Source organism: Blennius ocellaris, assembly GCF_963422515.1.
Source record: "Blennius ocellaris genome assembly, chromosome: 12".
In the NCBI taxonomy this organism is placed as follows: Eukaryota; Metazoa; Chordata; class Actinopteri; order Blenniiformes; family Blenniidae; genus Blennius; species Blennius ocellaris.
The window spans coordinates 8,083,910-8,100,111 of NC_137661.1; the positions used below are offsets into that span (position 1 = coordinate 8,083,910).

Consider the following 16,202-nt stretch of genomic DNA (forward strand, 5'->3'; position numbering starts at 1 on the left):
GTGACAAAAATACAGGATCTCAAAATATTTTCACAATCATTTGGTCTGTATGACTACAACGCGTAATACCAACTTCCTCCAGTAGGTGGCAATGTAAAAAAACTGCAAGAAAGCTTTTTGGAAACCCGGAAGTTTATCATTATTATTATTATTATTATTATTGTTGTTGTTGTTATTGTTATTATATGGGTTACATTCAGTCAATGATATTTTCATTCAATGGCAGGAACATGACACGTCAATGTTTGTGGTTCCCGGAAATAACAAATGAACTGAAGCTGATAAGCACATGGCACCTGGCAAAATAAATAAAGATAGACCGCATTGTTTTTACTATTGAAAACAAAATCTGTTAATATTGATTTATATCGGGATATAAATGATTGGAACGTGCATTCCTTCGTGTGCCTGTTAAATTGACGTATCGGTCAAGTTTTGAGCCTTTAGACTGCGGTTCACAACCGTGTTCCTGTTTTATTGTGAAGCGCGAGCGCGAGGGGAGGTGCGCTTTATTCATTGCCGGCGGTGTGACGGCGGCGGAGCAGCTTCCCTCCCCCAGTCCATCCAGACACACACTCCGCCGGTGACTCGTCACTCCGCTCTGGAAGATGGCTGCGGTGGAGCGGACCCCGGTTAAGGAAGGGATCCGGATAGTTTCTCTGTGCTTCTGCTGGTACACGGTCAGCTCCGGGGGCAACGTGGTGAACAAAATCATCCTGAATGGATTCCCGTACCCGGTCACGGTTTCTCTGTTTCACATCATCTCCATCGTCGTCTTCCTCCCGCCGCTGCTGCGGGCTTGGGGAGTCCCCAAAACAGAACTGCCGAACAGGTACTACCGCTGGTACATCCTGCCTCTCGCCTTCGGGAAGTACTTCGCGTCGGTGTCGGCTCACTTCAGCATATGGAAGGTGCCCGTTTCCTACGCGCACACCGGTGAGTACCGCCGTTCCGGGGCGGGCGGGCGGGGGATGAAGCGCGGCCACCTGGAGCCCGTCAGCCGGGGCAACTTGGTGATGTGTCCCTGCAGTCAGCTGACGTTAGCTCCGCGGCTAACCTCCAACAGCTGGGGACGCGGACCTTTAAATGAGCGCGTGGGCCCCGGGTAGACCAGGCGGCCTGAAGGTCGCGAGCCTTGGTGGGGATTCTTTGCTGAACTTTGGTGTTTTATTGACTGTAACTGACCCCGGTTCTTCTCTACGAGGGACTCCGGAGCTCCAGTTAGCCGCCTAGCATGCTTCAATTAGCCTCGTTGTCCAGAGGGGGAGGGTCCGACTCCCGAAGCTGCTTCCCAACTTTAATGTCACGCCGCAGCGCCGCGTTTTCACAAATTCTGCACAACGCGGAAATAGTGTTGTTTTTCAAGGTGACGTGCTAACTAAATATAATAAGTTACTTAGATAACCCTCCCTCTTCTCATTGGCTGGTCACGCAGTTTGGAACCAGAGGCCCTTCAATCTGGTTTCACTTTTTAGATAAACAGTGTCAGCCTTTCAGGAAACAAAATGTAAAAGAATGTCTTACATTTCCAAGGCATGGCAACTTTTTAAACCGTTAAATACAACACAAATGATTGCTTATTCACAAATGATTACTTGTACGTTTGTCAAACATCGCATTAAAAAAAATATCTTATAACTTCAGAACTGATTTTTAAAGTGCAATTCGGGAAATGTAGTTTTATGGTCACCAGCTACTTCATTAGGCACCTATATTCAGTTTCATTCCGTTTTCTATCGCAACACTGATTCAAACAAACAGTGGAGAAGGGCAGAACACAGGAGAAGAAAATGCAGAATTAAACTCAAATGGGAACTTTTCTCCTGCTGCCTTTGGGGCTTGGGGAGAGTAAAACAGAGCGAATAATGATAGAGGGCAAAACTTAAACATGTTGATGTCGGACACTGCCAATCATCGACTTCCATCTCCACAGTCAGAGATACTGCAGGAGGCTACAGGAAGAGAGCACAGTGGGAAGAGAGATCACATGATATGAATAGCATGCGATGGTGAAATGTATACATTCCAATGTGATTCTGTGAAGCAGGTTTTCGATGAACCGTAACAATGTTCAAGGTTGCTTGAAACCATCGGAGATGTTTTGAATGATCAGTGTTCATCTCCGAGTATGACTTGTGATGAAATTAAAGCGTGTTTGTTAACTGGGTAACCAGAATATTGAATACAAATATAAGTCCAGAATAATCCCGCTGCAAAGTACAACCCTGGGACTCAAAGTGGTGATTTAAACACTCGGGTGACGTTCGGTGTACCTGAACAATGTCAATGTGTTCTAAAGTCAGTCTTTCCCAAAGGATTTGTAAGGATCATAGTGGGTCGTAAAATCCTTTGGAGCAGCTTTTTCAACTTAACATCTTTCAAGCAAGATAGATATTGTCATACCAAGAACTGGACCACTGGAAAAGCGGGTTCTTTTGTTTTAAGTGCAAAAGGTCTGCTGTTGTCAGCTGAAGTCAGTCAACATAATTATAGTATCAAACACAGTACACAGTAGAGGTTAATGGGCTTTATATACGGTATAGATTTCACTATAATAACGGGATATTAAAGGCTTCATAAGAATACTGACTCCATTCATGCTGATGTCCCAGGCCCCTGTTTACACCACAAAGTTGCACCTAATCCCCCAAAAATTAGTGTATTTACACTGCTGCAGTAGACACACTGATGATGTAGTTAGCATGCCAGGCCACAGGAGGGCACTGTTGCTTGATTTTGTAATGAAACTACACAGATGTTTGCAGAGAACAATACGTTATAAACCTGAAGAGAATGGACTGATGACACATCAGATGCTACCAGGGGAGTCTCAACTATCAAACTACTGATATGGACGATAAAACTAGAATACGGACTGCGACTATTACCGCTGCAGTTTGCCATGTTTGTTTCCAAGTGGATGGAAGGGGAAGATGCGCCTGTGCAGTAACAGGCTCTGTAGCCTCCAGCAGTGTCTGCAGGAGGGAATAACAACCGTGAAAGAAACTTTCCCAATTGGGAGCCAGGATAAAAACTTTGTGGATACAGTGCATCCGCACACTCGTACCATGTAAACGAACCCCCCCAAATGTGAAGAACGTTTTGTGGATACACTCGTGTTCGTTGTCGTATTAACAAGGCCCCAATCTCCAGGAACTAGTGAAAATGCAAGCTGGGTATTTCATGCATAACAGACTCACACAACAGTATTTATATGAGCCCTGAAACAAATCCAAGATGATCAGCTGGTAAATATATTCTTAGATCTGACGTTTGGATATAGAATGACACCAATTTCATACTTGAAAGCTCCTGTTTAGCAATACTACACAAACGATTATACGCTGTAGTTTACTTAAAAACGCAATGAAGTGCACGTTATTTGGTCTTCAGGTTCTTGGGGTCTTGGGATAAACCTTTATTGATATAATACAGTTTTGGATGCTTCTGGTTGGATCATGAACAGTTTTAGTAAAATGACTTGCCAAGTTTCAGATTACAGTTTGGAGTTACCCAGCTGCATTCCAGTTGAGCTGATTGATGAGTACCTGTTTCACACACACACACACACACACAGTAAATCATTGTTTTCTCGCACAAGTGCAGAAAAAAACATGGTGCTCACGAGCCATTTGTATTCTGTCCTTGAGTCACAACTTTCAAAGTTGCACCGAACGGATTAAAACATCCATCTTCCATACCGCTACTAGTGTGTGCACTTATTTGCTGAATCTGCCTTGCAGAGCCACACGGTTTACTTTGTGGCTGTGTACAGTGCTGCAGTGTTCCTCTCTATGCTGAATGGTGACCGTCATCAATCGCACCCTCAAACTCAGTGTGAAGAAGATCCAGCCTCTAAAGTGGTCATATAGGTGGAAACACATCTCTTAAAACAAACAAACATTTGTGACTGTGGCAACAAGACACTTTGAATGAATAACATTGGACCTTTCTTTGCTGCTCGTTTCTCCTTACCGCCACAAGAATTCAGGACACTTTACGTGGAACTATTCGTCTCCTTGTAGGCCTAAATGCTATTAAAATGCCCCTTTGGACCCAATTTTGAAAACGCAACCAATACTATTCAGTCTTTAGTTAAGTGATCAGCTTCCTTGTGCTGACTCTAATCTAATGGTTTAGATATGGATATAATTGTAATTACTTTGTTTCACACTACTGTTGTGTAATGTTCCCACCCTGTTCTCCGGATGCAAATCAGGATGGGTGTAATAGAACGTCGCTCTTTATCAAATCTGAGGAACGCTGCAGCGGCGTGTAAATGCCTGAGTGACAACTTCAGTGTTTGTAGAGGGTGGATCTGACTGTGACATAAAAGCTGTAAATAGTTTCCACTTTAAGCCATTAAGTTTGTGCTCGCTGCTGTTTAATGCCATTTGTAACGTGTGCACATATGTGAGGGAATCCAAATGATTTAATCTTTCTTTTCTGTTCACAGTCAAAGCAACGATGCCAATATGGGTTGTGTTGCTGTCAAGAATTATCATGAAGGAGAAGCAAACCACCAAGGTGAGTTGGTGAAACGCGGCACAACACTCGCTCCGTTTCAGTCCCCGTGTCCGAGACTCGGCAGTGGTGATGTGGCGCACCGCTGCCTCTCTTATTACGGCCAGATCCTGTGTCCCTCAAGGATATCAAAGGTTCTGTGGCACGCTTGTCGTTTCGACAAGCGAACTTTTTTGACACAAACGGCCCACATTCAAATACTAAAGTCCCACAATAATCTCTTTTGTAAGCACAGGAATGGAGATTAGTGTGACTAATGTTAGTCGTGGTTTCATCATACACAGAATACCTGCTAGGTTTGCTGGAGGTTGAACATTTAGGGACAGGTTAAGTTAGTTAGATGACGCATAAAGGAAAAATAAATCTCCTTTCAGCCCTGGAGGTGTGCACGGGCCCTTTGTTTTGTGTACGTTGACGTCTTTAATCTTAAAAAGATTTGCATAATAATCCGGGCTGAGTGATTCTCGTTTGACATGTTACAGCGTTGCTCCACACAGAAAAGATTAGAATAGTTTTCAAGAATCTAATGAGTCAGAATAAAAATAAAATATCAATGTATGAAGGCTTAACAGTGACAATTAAATGCATCAAAGAATGGATTGACAGTGAAACAGAACAAACACTATTTACAGGGAAGAGTCAAAGAGCTGATGGCCGCAGGAGTGAAGGAGTGACTCTGTACAGCTCTTTGGCGGAATGAGTCTGTTACTGAAGGAGCTCCTGTGGTTGACCAGGACATGATGGGGGGGGGGGCTTTCTGAGCCGGACCAACCCATTCAACAGCATAGACTCATAGAAGACCTTCCTCATACTGATGTTGAAGGACCTCAGCCGCCTCGAAAAGCAGAGACCGTTTTTCCGCTGTGAGGCGAGAGCGAGAACCAATGTCTCGCCGTGTGGCCCCCACCGCACGTCAAGAACATGTAGTGAAACAAAACTGTCAATGTCTTTGGTCTTAGCTCTTAAGTCGGTGGTCCGACGTCGCCGAGAGACGGGTTCAGGGACGGCGGTCGGCGTGCTCTTGAGACCAAAGACGACCTGTGATACAATTCTGAGTCTGAGTCTAGTCTAGTCTCACAGTGTGACTGCTGCTGTGACCTACGTCAACTAACCAGCCAATAGAAATGCAGTATGAAATGACGCAAACCCCAAATAGATGCTTTGCAGCTACAATGATGAAAAACATCAAAACAAGTATGTGGGATTGAACAAAGAACAGAGCCTAGTACAGTTCAGAATTTAGGGGGGATTTCTCTCCAAACAAATAAACGGGGGGCTCCGTTCATGTTTTGCTAATTTCTTATTCATGATTAAATGACTCTTATTCTTGTGCAGTCACATCAACTCGCGTACATCGTGGGCTGAGATTCAGCATGAAAAAAATAGTTTTCTTTCACTGCTGAGTGATGATTTAACTGTTTGTTGTTTAAAGAGGAATTAGCGTTTCAAATATATCACTGCTGTGTATAAATATATATATAGTATTTGTCTTGATGCTAATAGTAACGGTAATATAAACTATGTGCTACGTAATCCATTCATGTACGACACACTTTTTCTCACACTGTGCTGCTCGTCCTTACTTAAAAAAAAAAAAAAAATAAAAAGTGACCTGGAGTGTCTCGTTGCCGTTGAAGAAACTTTCTCTCACTGTAGAAATCAGTCACTTCTCCTGCGTCAAACTAAAAGTCCAGTGTTTCACACCGTCTGCTTTGCTGAACAGTTTTCCCTCTCGCCTGTGGAAGTTTGTTTGCTAAATGCACGTAAGAGAACCTCCCGAGTCTCGCGTCGGCTCGCCATCTTTACTTCGCAGCTCCGTGTTCAGACAGGCGGGGCAGCGCCGGCAACCCCGGTGTCACTTCTCATGTCTCTGCCTGGTGATGATGGAGGATCTGGGCTGGTCCATCGCCAGATCCCACTCTCCACGTAACATCTGCCTCATGCCTCAAGGAAACTTGCTGAAATGACCTAATTAGTTTTCTATTCCAAAAGGTCACTGTGATCGTTTGGCCCCTTTTTGTGAAAAAAAGGAATTTGACATCACATTTATGGCCTAAAAAACCGATAAGCTGCTGAACTTTTGACTAAATGCTCTTTTAATACATTTGGATCGTGTCCAACTTTCCTTTTTTGTCAAAGGGTGCCAACAGGATGAATTCTAAAGAAGTCAGATCACCTGAAACGGGGCCAGAAATGTAGGTCTATACAGAAATAGCAGAAGTTATATGTGGTGGAGGTAGGCTCGTGCTTATCCCAAAATATTGGTATTTATAGGACTGATAGCTGTGTACTCAGGATAATCTGGTTAACCTTTTAACAGGAGTGCAATGAACCAGCTGCTCCCTTTTACTGAATTTGCTCATCAGCCAACTCGTTACAAAAGCCACTGGTGCTGTTTCACAACTGGTACAGCAAGTGTTGAAATTGATATTTCCTTCTATGTGTTTTTAAGAGTTGTCTTGGCTTTTTTTTTTTTTTTAGGCCTAATTTGTTTTGTAATAATGCTCGTGTTTGAAAGATAATTGCACAAGTGGAAAGTCAGGCATAAAGCGGGTAACCGTCTGTTCTCCGCTTTGCACCGAGTCGTAGGCTGACGGGAGGAATGGCAGAAGTGGCTTTCATAACGCACGTCAGTCTCTCGTCAACTCTCACTCTGCCACATTTTCGTCATGAAAATTGTTTCGGCATCAGCAGATGGAATTTTCTGCCAATATGCATTTCAAAGGTGCAGCTGTAGAAGTAGTGTAGTAGTTTGTGACGGGGAATGAAACTCCATCTCAAACCGTCACTGTTTAAATACACCAACCCGTCCTGCAGGAAAGACTTCTGGCGAATTCCTCTTCTCTTCTTTTCTGTTGTTGTTGTTTTACTGAAGTCTGAGGTAAAGTTGTCATCTCTGATTTCCAAAGGTGTGATGTCCTTTTCTTGCTCTTTCTGACCGACAGACTGACAGATTCACAACCCCAGTATAGGTGAAGCTGATATTTTGGCACAAACGTCTATGTCAAATATTCTCTCATATTATTCTGCCCTCTTAACATTTCTTTTAATAATATTAGTACTTCATGAGTGTTTTGAACGTTGGCACTTGGTGACCTTCGGGCCCCGGGACTCAGAGGAACACCAAATCTTCATAAATGATTGGTTTAATTGCTAACTGGATTTAAATCTAAAACACTGTCGGTGAGTAATTTACTGTCCAGTATATGTGATTGTGTGTCTTGTGTTTATTTTTCTTTGTGGCAGGTGTACGTATCGCTCATCCCCATCATCGGCGGCGTGCTGCTGGCCACAGTGACCGAGCTGTCCTTTGACGTTTCAGGACTGATCAGCGCTCTGGCTGCCACACTCTGCTTTTCTCTGCAGAACATCTTCTCCAAAAAGGTACTACGTTTTCACCTTGAAAACCTCCTCTCCAAATATAACTTGTATATCTTACCTGCATGCAGATGGAGGGCTGGCTACCAGTTGAGGTCGTCTTTGGCGAACTCTCCCAAAGTCACGTTCAAAACCACAGCCTTTATCCAGGAGAAACCAGACTTGCAGCGAACCGTGTCTTCAGTTGTCAGCACAAAGCCCAACTCGAATTATCTCGACACAATGAGGCATAATCAGTTTGCATGACTTCAGATGTTGTCAGCTAAAATACCCTCGTACCTTTTTTCTCTCCAACTTCCGACACAATTTTAAAATGTTACTAGATACATTTCCTGTGGGGTTTTTTTTTCTGTCTTTTCTTTGTAAATGATGATTTCTTATTGTTTTCTTTATAAAGGTGTTGCGCGACATCAGGATCCACCACCTGAGGCTGCTCAACATCCTGGGTTTTAATGCTGTGATCTTCATGCTGCCCACCTGGGTTCTGGTGGACCTCTCTGTGTTTCTTGTAAATGGAGACCTGGTGAGTGCCAACCTGGCAACCCTGCTACCACCGCAAAGCTTGTTTGATCCACCACACAATAATGTCCACACGCCTAATAACGTTTAACATTTAATAGTGGTTTTTTATCAGTTGTTTCTGCACTCGTATATAAAAACTCTTTGAAACGACAGAAAAAGAATCTGTTGAAATATTGTTGTGTACTTTTTTTTTTCCCATTTTCATAACTTACAAGTTAAGATGACGAAGAATAAAATAAAATGGCATGAAATATCTTCTTTATATGTAATCTGCCTTCCTCCTTTTGTTTTTTTTTGTTTTTTTAGTTATCTTTGTGTTAACCCTTTGAGCTGAACTCTGCGACTCTAAAACGTCACATGCTGCTTTGTTTCCAGTCCGAGGCCTCTGAGTGGACGGGCACCTTTGTCCTCCTGCTCATCAGCGGCTTCTGCAACTTTGCCCAGAATGTCATCGCGTTCAGCATTCTCAACCTCGTCAGCCCACTCAGCTACGCCGTCGCCAACGCCACCAAGAGGATCATGGTCATCAGCATCTCTCTGCTGATGTTGCGCAACCCGGTCACCCTCACCAACGTCCTGGGCATGATGACGGCCATCGTCGGAGTCTTCCTCTACAACAAGGTGAGTCAATCTGAGATCTAAACGTGGTGTTGGTTGATGAGGAAATGAGACGGGCTGCTTCGCTTCATAAAGACACCGTCTGATGAAAAAGTTTGTTTGAAGATGTTTGGCGTGGGTTGTGAGTGGCCGACACCAGGCCGGCCATTTAAAATCCATGTGCCGCTCTCCACTCTGCCAACAGGCCAAGTATGACGCCAACCAGGAGAAGAAGCTGCTGCCGAGCAACAAGCAGGACCTGCTGTCCTTCGACAACCCGGCGCTGGACAAGATCCAGGCCAACGGGTCAGTGCCTTTCTCTCACAGCTCGGAGCAGCAGCACAGCTGGAACAATGTGCCGACCGACCACTTCCAGTACAGCCGGCAGGCCTACACGATGAACTACAGCAGCAACCACCAGTATGTGGTGTAGGGGAGGAGCCTGGCCTCACTCCGGGTCGCTGTCATGGACATTACTGTGTGTCACCGCCCCCCCCCCCCCCCCTGCAGCGGGACTTCGCCACCTCCTCTAAACCTCCAGACTGAAGGCAAGTGCTGTTTGTTCTGGGTCATAAGAACGAGACGAGTTGCTCCCGATGGGCGGAGACGTGACCCGTCCCCCCACCCACTTCCCGTCTCAACGTCACCTTGCAGCAGCTCTGCTGTCCATCGTTGTTCAGTCATTCTTTTGGTACCACCCGTACGGCACAGTTAGGCCCAAAACTAAACTTTGACCCAGCCACTTTCACGACAAGTTTTTGCGATGGATTAAGCCATTTTCTGCAGGTGTAGAAATGTGCCACAGCAGGGAGACGAGTGAAAGATGGTTCCTAAAAAAATTAATATCTCCTTTTTACGGACTGGGAATATTTGGGTTTTGTTTCCTAAACCTGCTATATATATATATATATATATATATATATATATATACTTTTTTTTCTTTTTCTTTAATAGTTTTGTTTACTTTCTGAACAAAAGGATTGCTTCTTTAACTTGGTACCGTCAACATTACTGTACAAATAATCGGGGGTCTGTTGTTGTTACAAGTTGGAACAAACTTAGTCTCATGAACGGCCTTAAAGGTGTCTTTTGTTTTTGTTGGGTTCTTTTCTTTGTTTGCTTGGTTTTTCTTTTGTTTGGCATTTCTCCATGAAGATTGTGAGTTTTCTTCATGAAGCACTTGTAATGACGAGAAGATGATAAAACCTTTAGTAAGTAAACCTCAAAGCTGGAAGTTGCTGGGACTTGTGCGAGCACGTTATTTTCTATTATGGCGTTTATAATTTGATCAGTACTTGTGCTTGTCGATGCCAGAGTCCATTGGTTTGTTGTTTTTACTCCAGACCAATGCATATCAACAACTGTTAAATGAATTGACATGAAACTTAAAATGACACAGTGACGGTCACATGACATGTCAAGGATTATTATTTCTGCCTCAATGTTTAGAGATCACAGAAGATCTGTGATCGTCATCCTCGATATCACATCTGCCCACCCAGAACACATATGCATGATTTAAAAAAAAATTTACCTTAAAACAAACAAACCAAATCCCGGCGTCGACAAGGACCCCCTGTTTGCAAACATGTCACACAAGCATATCAGTAGAATTTAAATCCGATTCATCAAAGTGTTTTTCAACTGAAATTGAGCACAAAGTGTCCATTTCTATAGAGTTTTAAGAGCGAGACCCCCCACTGTTGTCAATGACCTCTTGCTCATCAATCCTTTTCCCCACTGAAATCAAGACCTTTCAATCACATGTAAATGTTCAAATTTGATTCACTGAAACGAAGCGTCCATGTGCTTTAGAACAGCTGCCGCCCTCTGTTTCACGCCCCCATCGGATTATTCACACTGCAAAGAAAAAGGTTTTGCTGTAATGGTAGATCCACAGAACTGATTTGAAACACTTTAATTGATCATCGATATTTATTGGCCGACTTAAACTTTCTATCTTATCAGGAGTTTTTCCAGCCTGAACCAAAGCCGCTCGTGTTTCCGTTTGGCTTCCAAACAGGTTCCGTCAGGTTTGCACATCATGGAGCAGCAGAATGTGTTCTGCACATTGTGACGGTCCGTCAACTGGCAACACTTGTGTCAGAAGGTCAGCTCAAGATGAGAAAAGCATGAAATCAGGATTTTGGTTTGGTTTAAAGAGCCAGCTGTAATTTCAGGTGGGATTGTTTCATTATGGATTGTGGGGTTGGGAAGAAAAAAAAAATCTTTTATTTAAAGAATATATATTTTTCACTCTTTCAGAAAAAAAACAATTGAGCTTGTTTCTCTTGCTGATGGACCTCATCATCTCAAGATGCAATATAAAGAGTGTATTTATCAGCGACTACAGCAAGGCCTCGTGTTTATGGTTGTTTTTCCAGCTGCAATCCCTCATCGGGGTGTTGCGGTCAAGTTGTGACAACGCGACTTCATCTGTTTTAACATTTGAGCACTGTCACAGTATTTCACTATAGAACAAAACCGGTGAGCTCGGAGGGTTTAGTTCACTCCTCAGAGACGACCTCGCTTCACAAATAATTCTGTCTCCTTCTTCATGATGATGATGAATCATTTTTAAGAGCTTTGGCTCTAATTGACCAGACTATTAATGATGACTCTGCTGTAATTTTACTTCAACGGGCTTCAGATGTTTCCCCTCCCTGTGAATTGCGTGTCGACTTCTGCACACTTTTGCCCGTGATGTGTTTTGTCCTTTTTCTACGATGCAAAGTAGTCGTGCTGCAGCTTAAAGGACGGATCATTGAAAACATCTCTGACATTACGAGAATAGTTCCGCTCAGAAAACCTCATCTCAGCGGCGTGGATGTTGCCAGTTGTTGCAGAAACGGCAGAGATGAAACCCTTTCTCTGCTGCTTCGCTTCCATGGCTGCACATTGTTGCACATTTTGTTGCTTTTACCTTCTGATTGTGGTTGAAGCGCCGCTGATCAGTTGAGACCCGAGTCAGCTGCAGGTACAGAGAGCAGCCTGAGAACAAAACCAGACCGGAGCAGAGTTGGACATGAGAGAAAATCCTTTTTAAGGTGGAAAAACTAATTCACTCATCAAAGTCTCTCTGAAGTCTCAGAAGTCTGTGGTCTAAGACATCACCTGGATTCTAATGCTTTCACTTTTACATATTCGAAACTGCTTGGTTTTGGTTTTCCTACCTACAGCGTGGAGTCTTGAGAACTCAACAGTTAAATTTCTCTCTCATTATCACGTCTTGATTGGCGGCCGTTCATAGATTTTAAGGTTTTTCTCTTCCTCACTTCAATATCGGTAGGATTTTGTTTGAAACCTGCACATCAGAGGACTGGACTATGACGCAGGATTTCTTGGAGACGCCGGCCCTCGGGGGTGCTGCGACTGTGGCTAGCTTTTTAGTTAAAGTATGTTGCTATGGCAACTAATGCTGAGCGCTTAACCTGCTACATAATGGGTTATTTTCAGAAACTCAGTGGACATTAAAGACAACCTACGAACCAGTTGGTTTATTTTACGGATCATTCATTCTTTGACAATCCTGTGAATGGAGGACGATTAACATCAGAGTGTCTGTGAGCGAGAATTTACAGAAAGAACAAATCTTTGATTTTCCCATGAATTTCTTGGATATTGGTGGGGCTTTGCAGGAGGACTGCAGGATATCTACAATCTGCTGGAGCATTATCTCTCCATACAGATGACATGTACGACTTTCCAAATCATCGTAGCTCCTCCACCCCCAGTCGGTGCTTCTATGTTTCTGTGGCTCGTTTTGTCATTGTGTCGAAAATAATGAGGCTAAAACGGTCATGTCATAAGCAATTTCAGAAATCTTAACACGCGTCATTGTAGTGAGAGCTCATTGTGTCATTGTGGTGAGGAATTTATATTTTAATCCCTAGAATTTGTTCTAGGGATCTTCGTCAATCCGTTTTCAGACCAGACTGGTTAAGAGAAGCCACATAACAAGAGGCACTCTCCGTAGTACAGGCTCCATTTTGGCACACAAGATCATCACAAATCCGACTCACCCAACATTCACATTGCACAATTCAACAAAGACTCGTTTAAAAAGAGCAAAGGAAAGTCTGTTTTAAAATGTAGTGATTGTATGAGTTCTGAGAAATCGATCATATCAAAATGTTTCAACTTGTCAACAGTCCCACCCTGAGATGCAGCGTCCAAACTGAAACCATCCGACTCGTATTCTGCATCCCGTCATGGTTTAAAGGTCTTTTTAGCATGCGTTTTGCTGTGCAGTTTTTTTCGTGTTTTCCAGAAATCTACAATCAAATTCTGGTCTTTCAATGCTGGTGGACTAAAGTTCTGAACTTCTGCCAGCATTGATGAGCAAATAACGATGCCACATTTTTTTTTTTGGTTTGTTTCTGTTTGTCTTTAATCTTGCTGTCTGCAGCTGCTGATTATAGTTCCCTCTTCAGTTTGGGCATTTTTTTTTCCCCCCCTCACATCCTTGGTGATGTTGCCAAAAACAAACTCTAAGCTTTTTGATGCTGGTTCACCACAGGACCGAGGCCTTGTTAGCAGTGGACGCAGTGGGGAATCCACCGACGACTACACGTCGGACACATAGTCTGTTTTTCACTTTCGCAGTGAGCTAACTGGGAGAAAATGTGGAGAACGGTTGGTTTAGATGTTGACTCTCTGTTGTACAGCTTCTCACTGGGATGTAAATGTTTAAAGTATGTGTGCAGAAAAGGGGAAAATACTTTGTAAAACTTGTACAATTATTATTTTTGTGTGTCATTAATGGATCTTGAGACAGAGTTTTTACTTACCCAATGTTTATAGATTTTTATTTATGTCGTCCATGTACAAAAATGTTGTACAGAGGTGCTGCTATGCACAGTCTTGTCTGCTCATGTTTAGTAAATGCTATTTTTAAATGTCTGGCGGAAAATAAATGCATCATGGGGTACTGAGGATGCTGCGTGTTTCTTTTCAGTGTTGCTTTATGAAATGGTCACTCGGGTTCTACAATTAACCTGATGATAATAATACCGCAGTATCAGTATAATGAAAATCTACATCTGTGTTGGAAGAGTTTCACTATGCTGATGATATTGCTCTTTTGAGCAGTAAGTTAAGTTTCTCTGCAAGAGTGCCCGGAAATAACGTCACTTTTATTCAGTGCTATATAAATAAAGTTTAATTGAATTAAGTATAGACATGGAAGAGAAAACGTTGTGACTTGTACCAGATTAAAAATAAGTGTCAAGAAAACTCGGCTAATGAGGCTCAACAGCAAATGCGAAGATGGAAATTTAGTCACCAATACAACCGTGGAAGTACAGTAGTTGAAAACGTTGTATACCTGAGGGCTACGTTGAGTAAAACAAGTGGTCTGGAAGAGGAAATAATGTGATGAAGTAATCTTGCAGGAGCAGAATTTTTCAAACTAAACCCAGTCTGGCCAAATAGAGTGCTCTGCAACAATACTAACTAATATTCAACAGCAATGTCATATTGGTCCTGCTTTATAATTCCCAGACTTGAAGGGTGACCAGGGCAAATGAGAATAAGATTTCAGTGAAAGTGTTTTCAAAAAATTCTTTGAACCTTCTGGTCCCATGAAATTGACCGACGAGGATCTATACAGACGGACAAAAAGAAGTTGCAAGTCGGGACGAGGCGATGGAGGCTTATTGGACACGTTTTGCAAAGGGATGAATTTGACAACAGCGAAATTGCTTTAACCTGGAAACCGGAGGGCGGAAGGAAGAGAGGCCGACCTTGAGACCACATGGAGACGAACAGCAGAGATGGAAAGAAACACCGGTGGAGTTTGGCAGAGCTTGCAGTCGGATGCTGCCAAAGTAGGATGGAGGTGATTGATGCAGCCTTATGTGCCAAAAGCATGAAGAGGAATTGGTTGAATAAAGCAGTGTGAAATGCTTGTCTTCCACCACATACTGTAAATCAAAGTATGAAACGACAACGGGGTCTTTTTAAGTCGCTGAAAGTAACAAGTACTGAAGAAGAAAAGCTACGAGAATGGATATACTGTTAATTTACATTAAAGCCAATTCAGATGCAGCTAACAAGGTGCTATACAAGCTCCCCAGATAACTCATTTTTTGCCTTATTCTAATGGAATATTGTCGCATCACAAACTAATGTTACCCTCATTTTTCTCTGTGGAGTTTCCATGTTTCTTCCTCTTCCTGTGTAGGTTTACTCAAGACCCCCTGAATCTCCCGCTCAGTCTGGACAGAGACATGCATGTAATGTAGAGTGGTCTCACGGCCTTGACTGGAAACGTCTGTTCTTCGTTTTCTGTCTCTGTCTTTGCCCTGGAGGTTCTGGTAACGTCTGCAGGGTGCAGGGCTGGGATTGGCTCCAGCCCCTTACTGTATGTTGGATACCGTAGTACAGAAGATGGATGCAAGGACCCGATCGTGAAACAGTGTTCATCACCTCTACTGGACAACAAGAGGAGCCTGGTTCAGGTGTGTGTGTGTTTTTTTTTTTCTGGAGGATCAGCATGCTTGTTTTTACACCTTTTGTGAAAACACCATGCCCGTGTTTTTGACATTAACAATAACATAAAATACATGTTTTGTGACACAACTGTTAAATCTGTGTCTGTATTGCATATTAAAACGTGAATACCATTCTATACCAGACTGGTAGATATTTCCAATGACTGGATATTCTGGAGAAACACTTAATTGACTGAGTGTTGGGTAAATTTGTTCTTTGAGTTAATTAGTAGTACTGGATATAATGGGAATTAAATATTTTGCAAGTTATTGTTGATTCATGCATGTCTATTTTAACCACTGTTTCACACCTGCAAGGGCACGAGTCTTTGTATTATTGAACTGTACCACTCTGAGACTCTTCAAGGTCTCTGGCCTCTGGGCCGGGGGACATCTTATCTGAGACTCCTGCTTCAACTGTGTGAAACACACACACACACACACACAAAATGTTAAACCTGCTTTGTTGTAACTGTGTATGAGAATGTAACCGCCTACTTTGAATTCAACTGGGCAGAGAAATGAAGTTTGGGGCAGATCAGTGAACTTCAACTCCTGAGGTGAATTCATTTCTCTGTCCTTGTACAAGCTGACTTATTGTTTTGACTCTTTATTGCTCTCGATACTGGGGTTGTCTTTCTTTTTCTATTCTTGCAGGTTTTGAACCTAACACTGAGTCCACTGTGG

At 42.9% G+C, this 16,202-nt stretch overlaps 1 protein-coding gene across 1 annotated transcript; it reads left to right on the forward strand.

Annotated features, from left to right (window-relative positions):
- The first annotated feature begins 595 nt into the window (after positions 1-595).
- slc35e1 (solute carrier family 35 member E1) lies at positions 596-13,956 on the forward strand. Its single transcript, XM_080506873.1, has 6 exons — positions 596-936; positions 4,457-4,527; positions 7,771-7,908; positions 8,300-8,425; positions 8,800-9,045; positions 9,227-13,956. Exons 1-6 carry the CDS (start codon positions 609-611, stop codon positions 9,452-9,454), a joined length of 1,137 nt encoding a protein of 378 aa, XP_080362999.1. The 5' UTR covers positions 596-608; the 3' UTR covers positions 9,455-13,956.
- Positions 13,957-16,202: the final 2,246 nt, after the last annotated feature.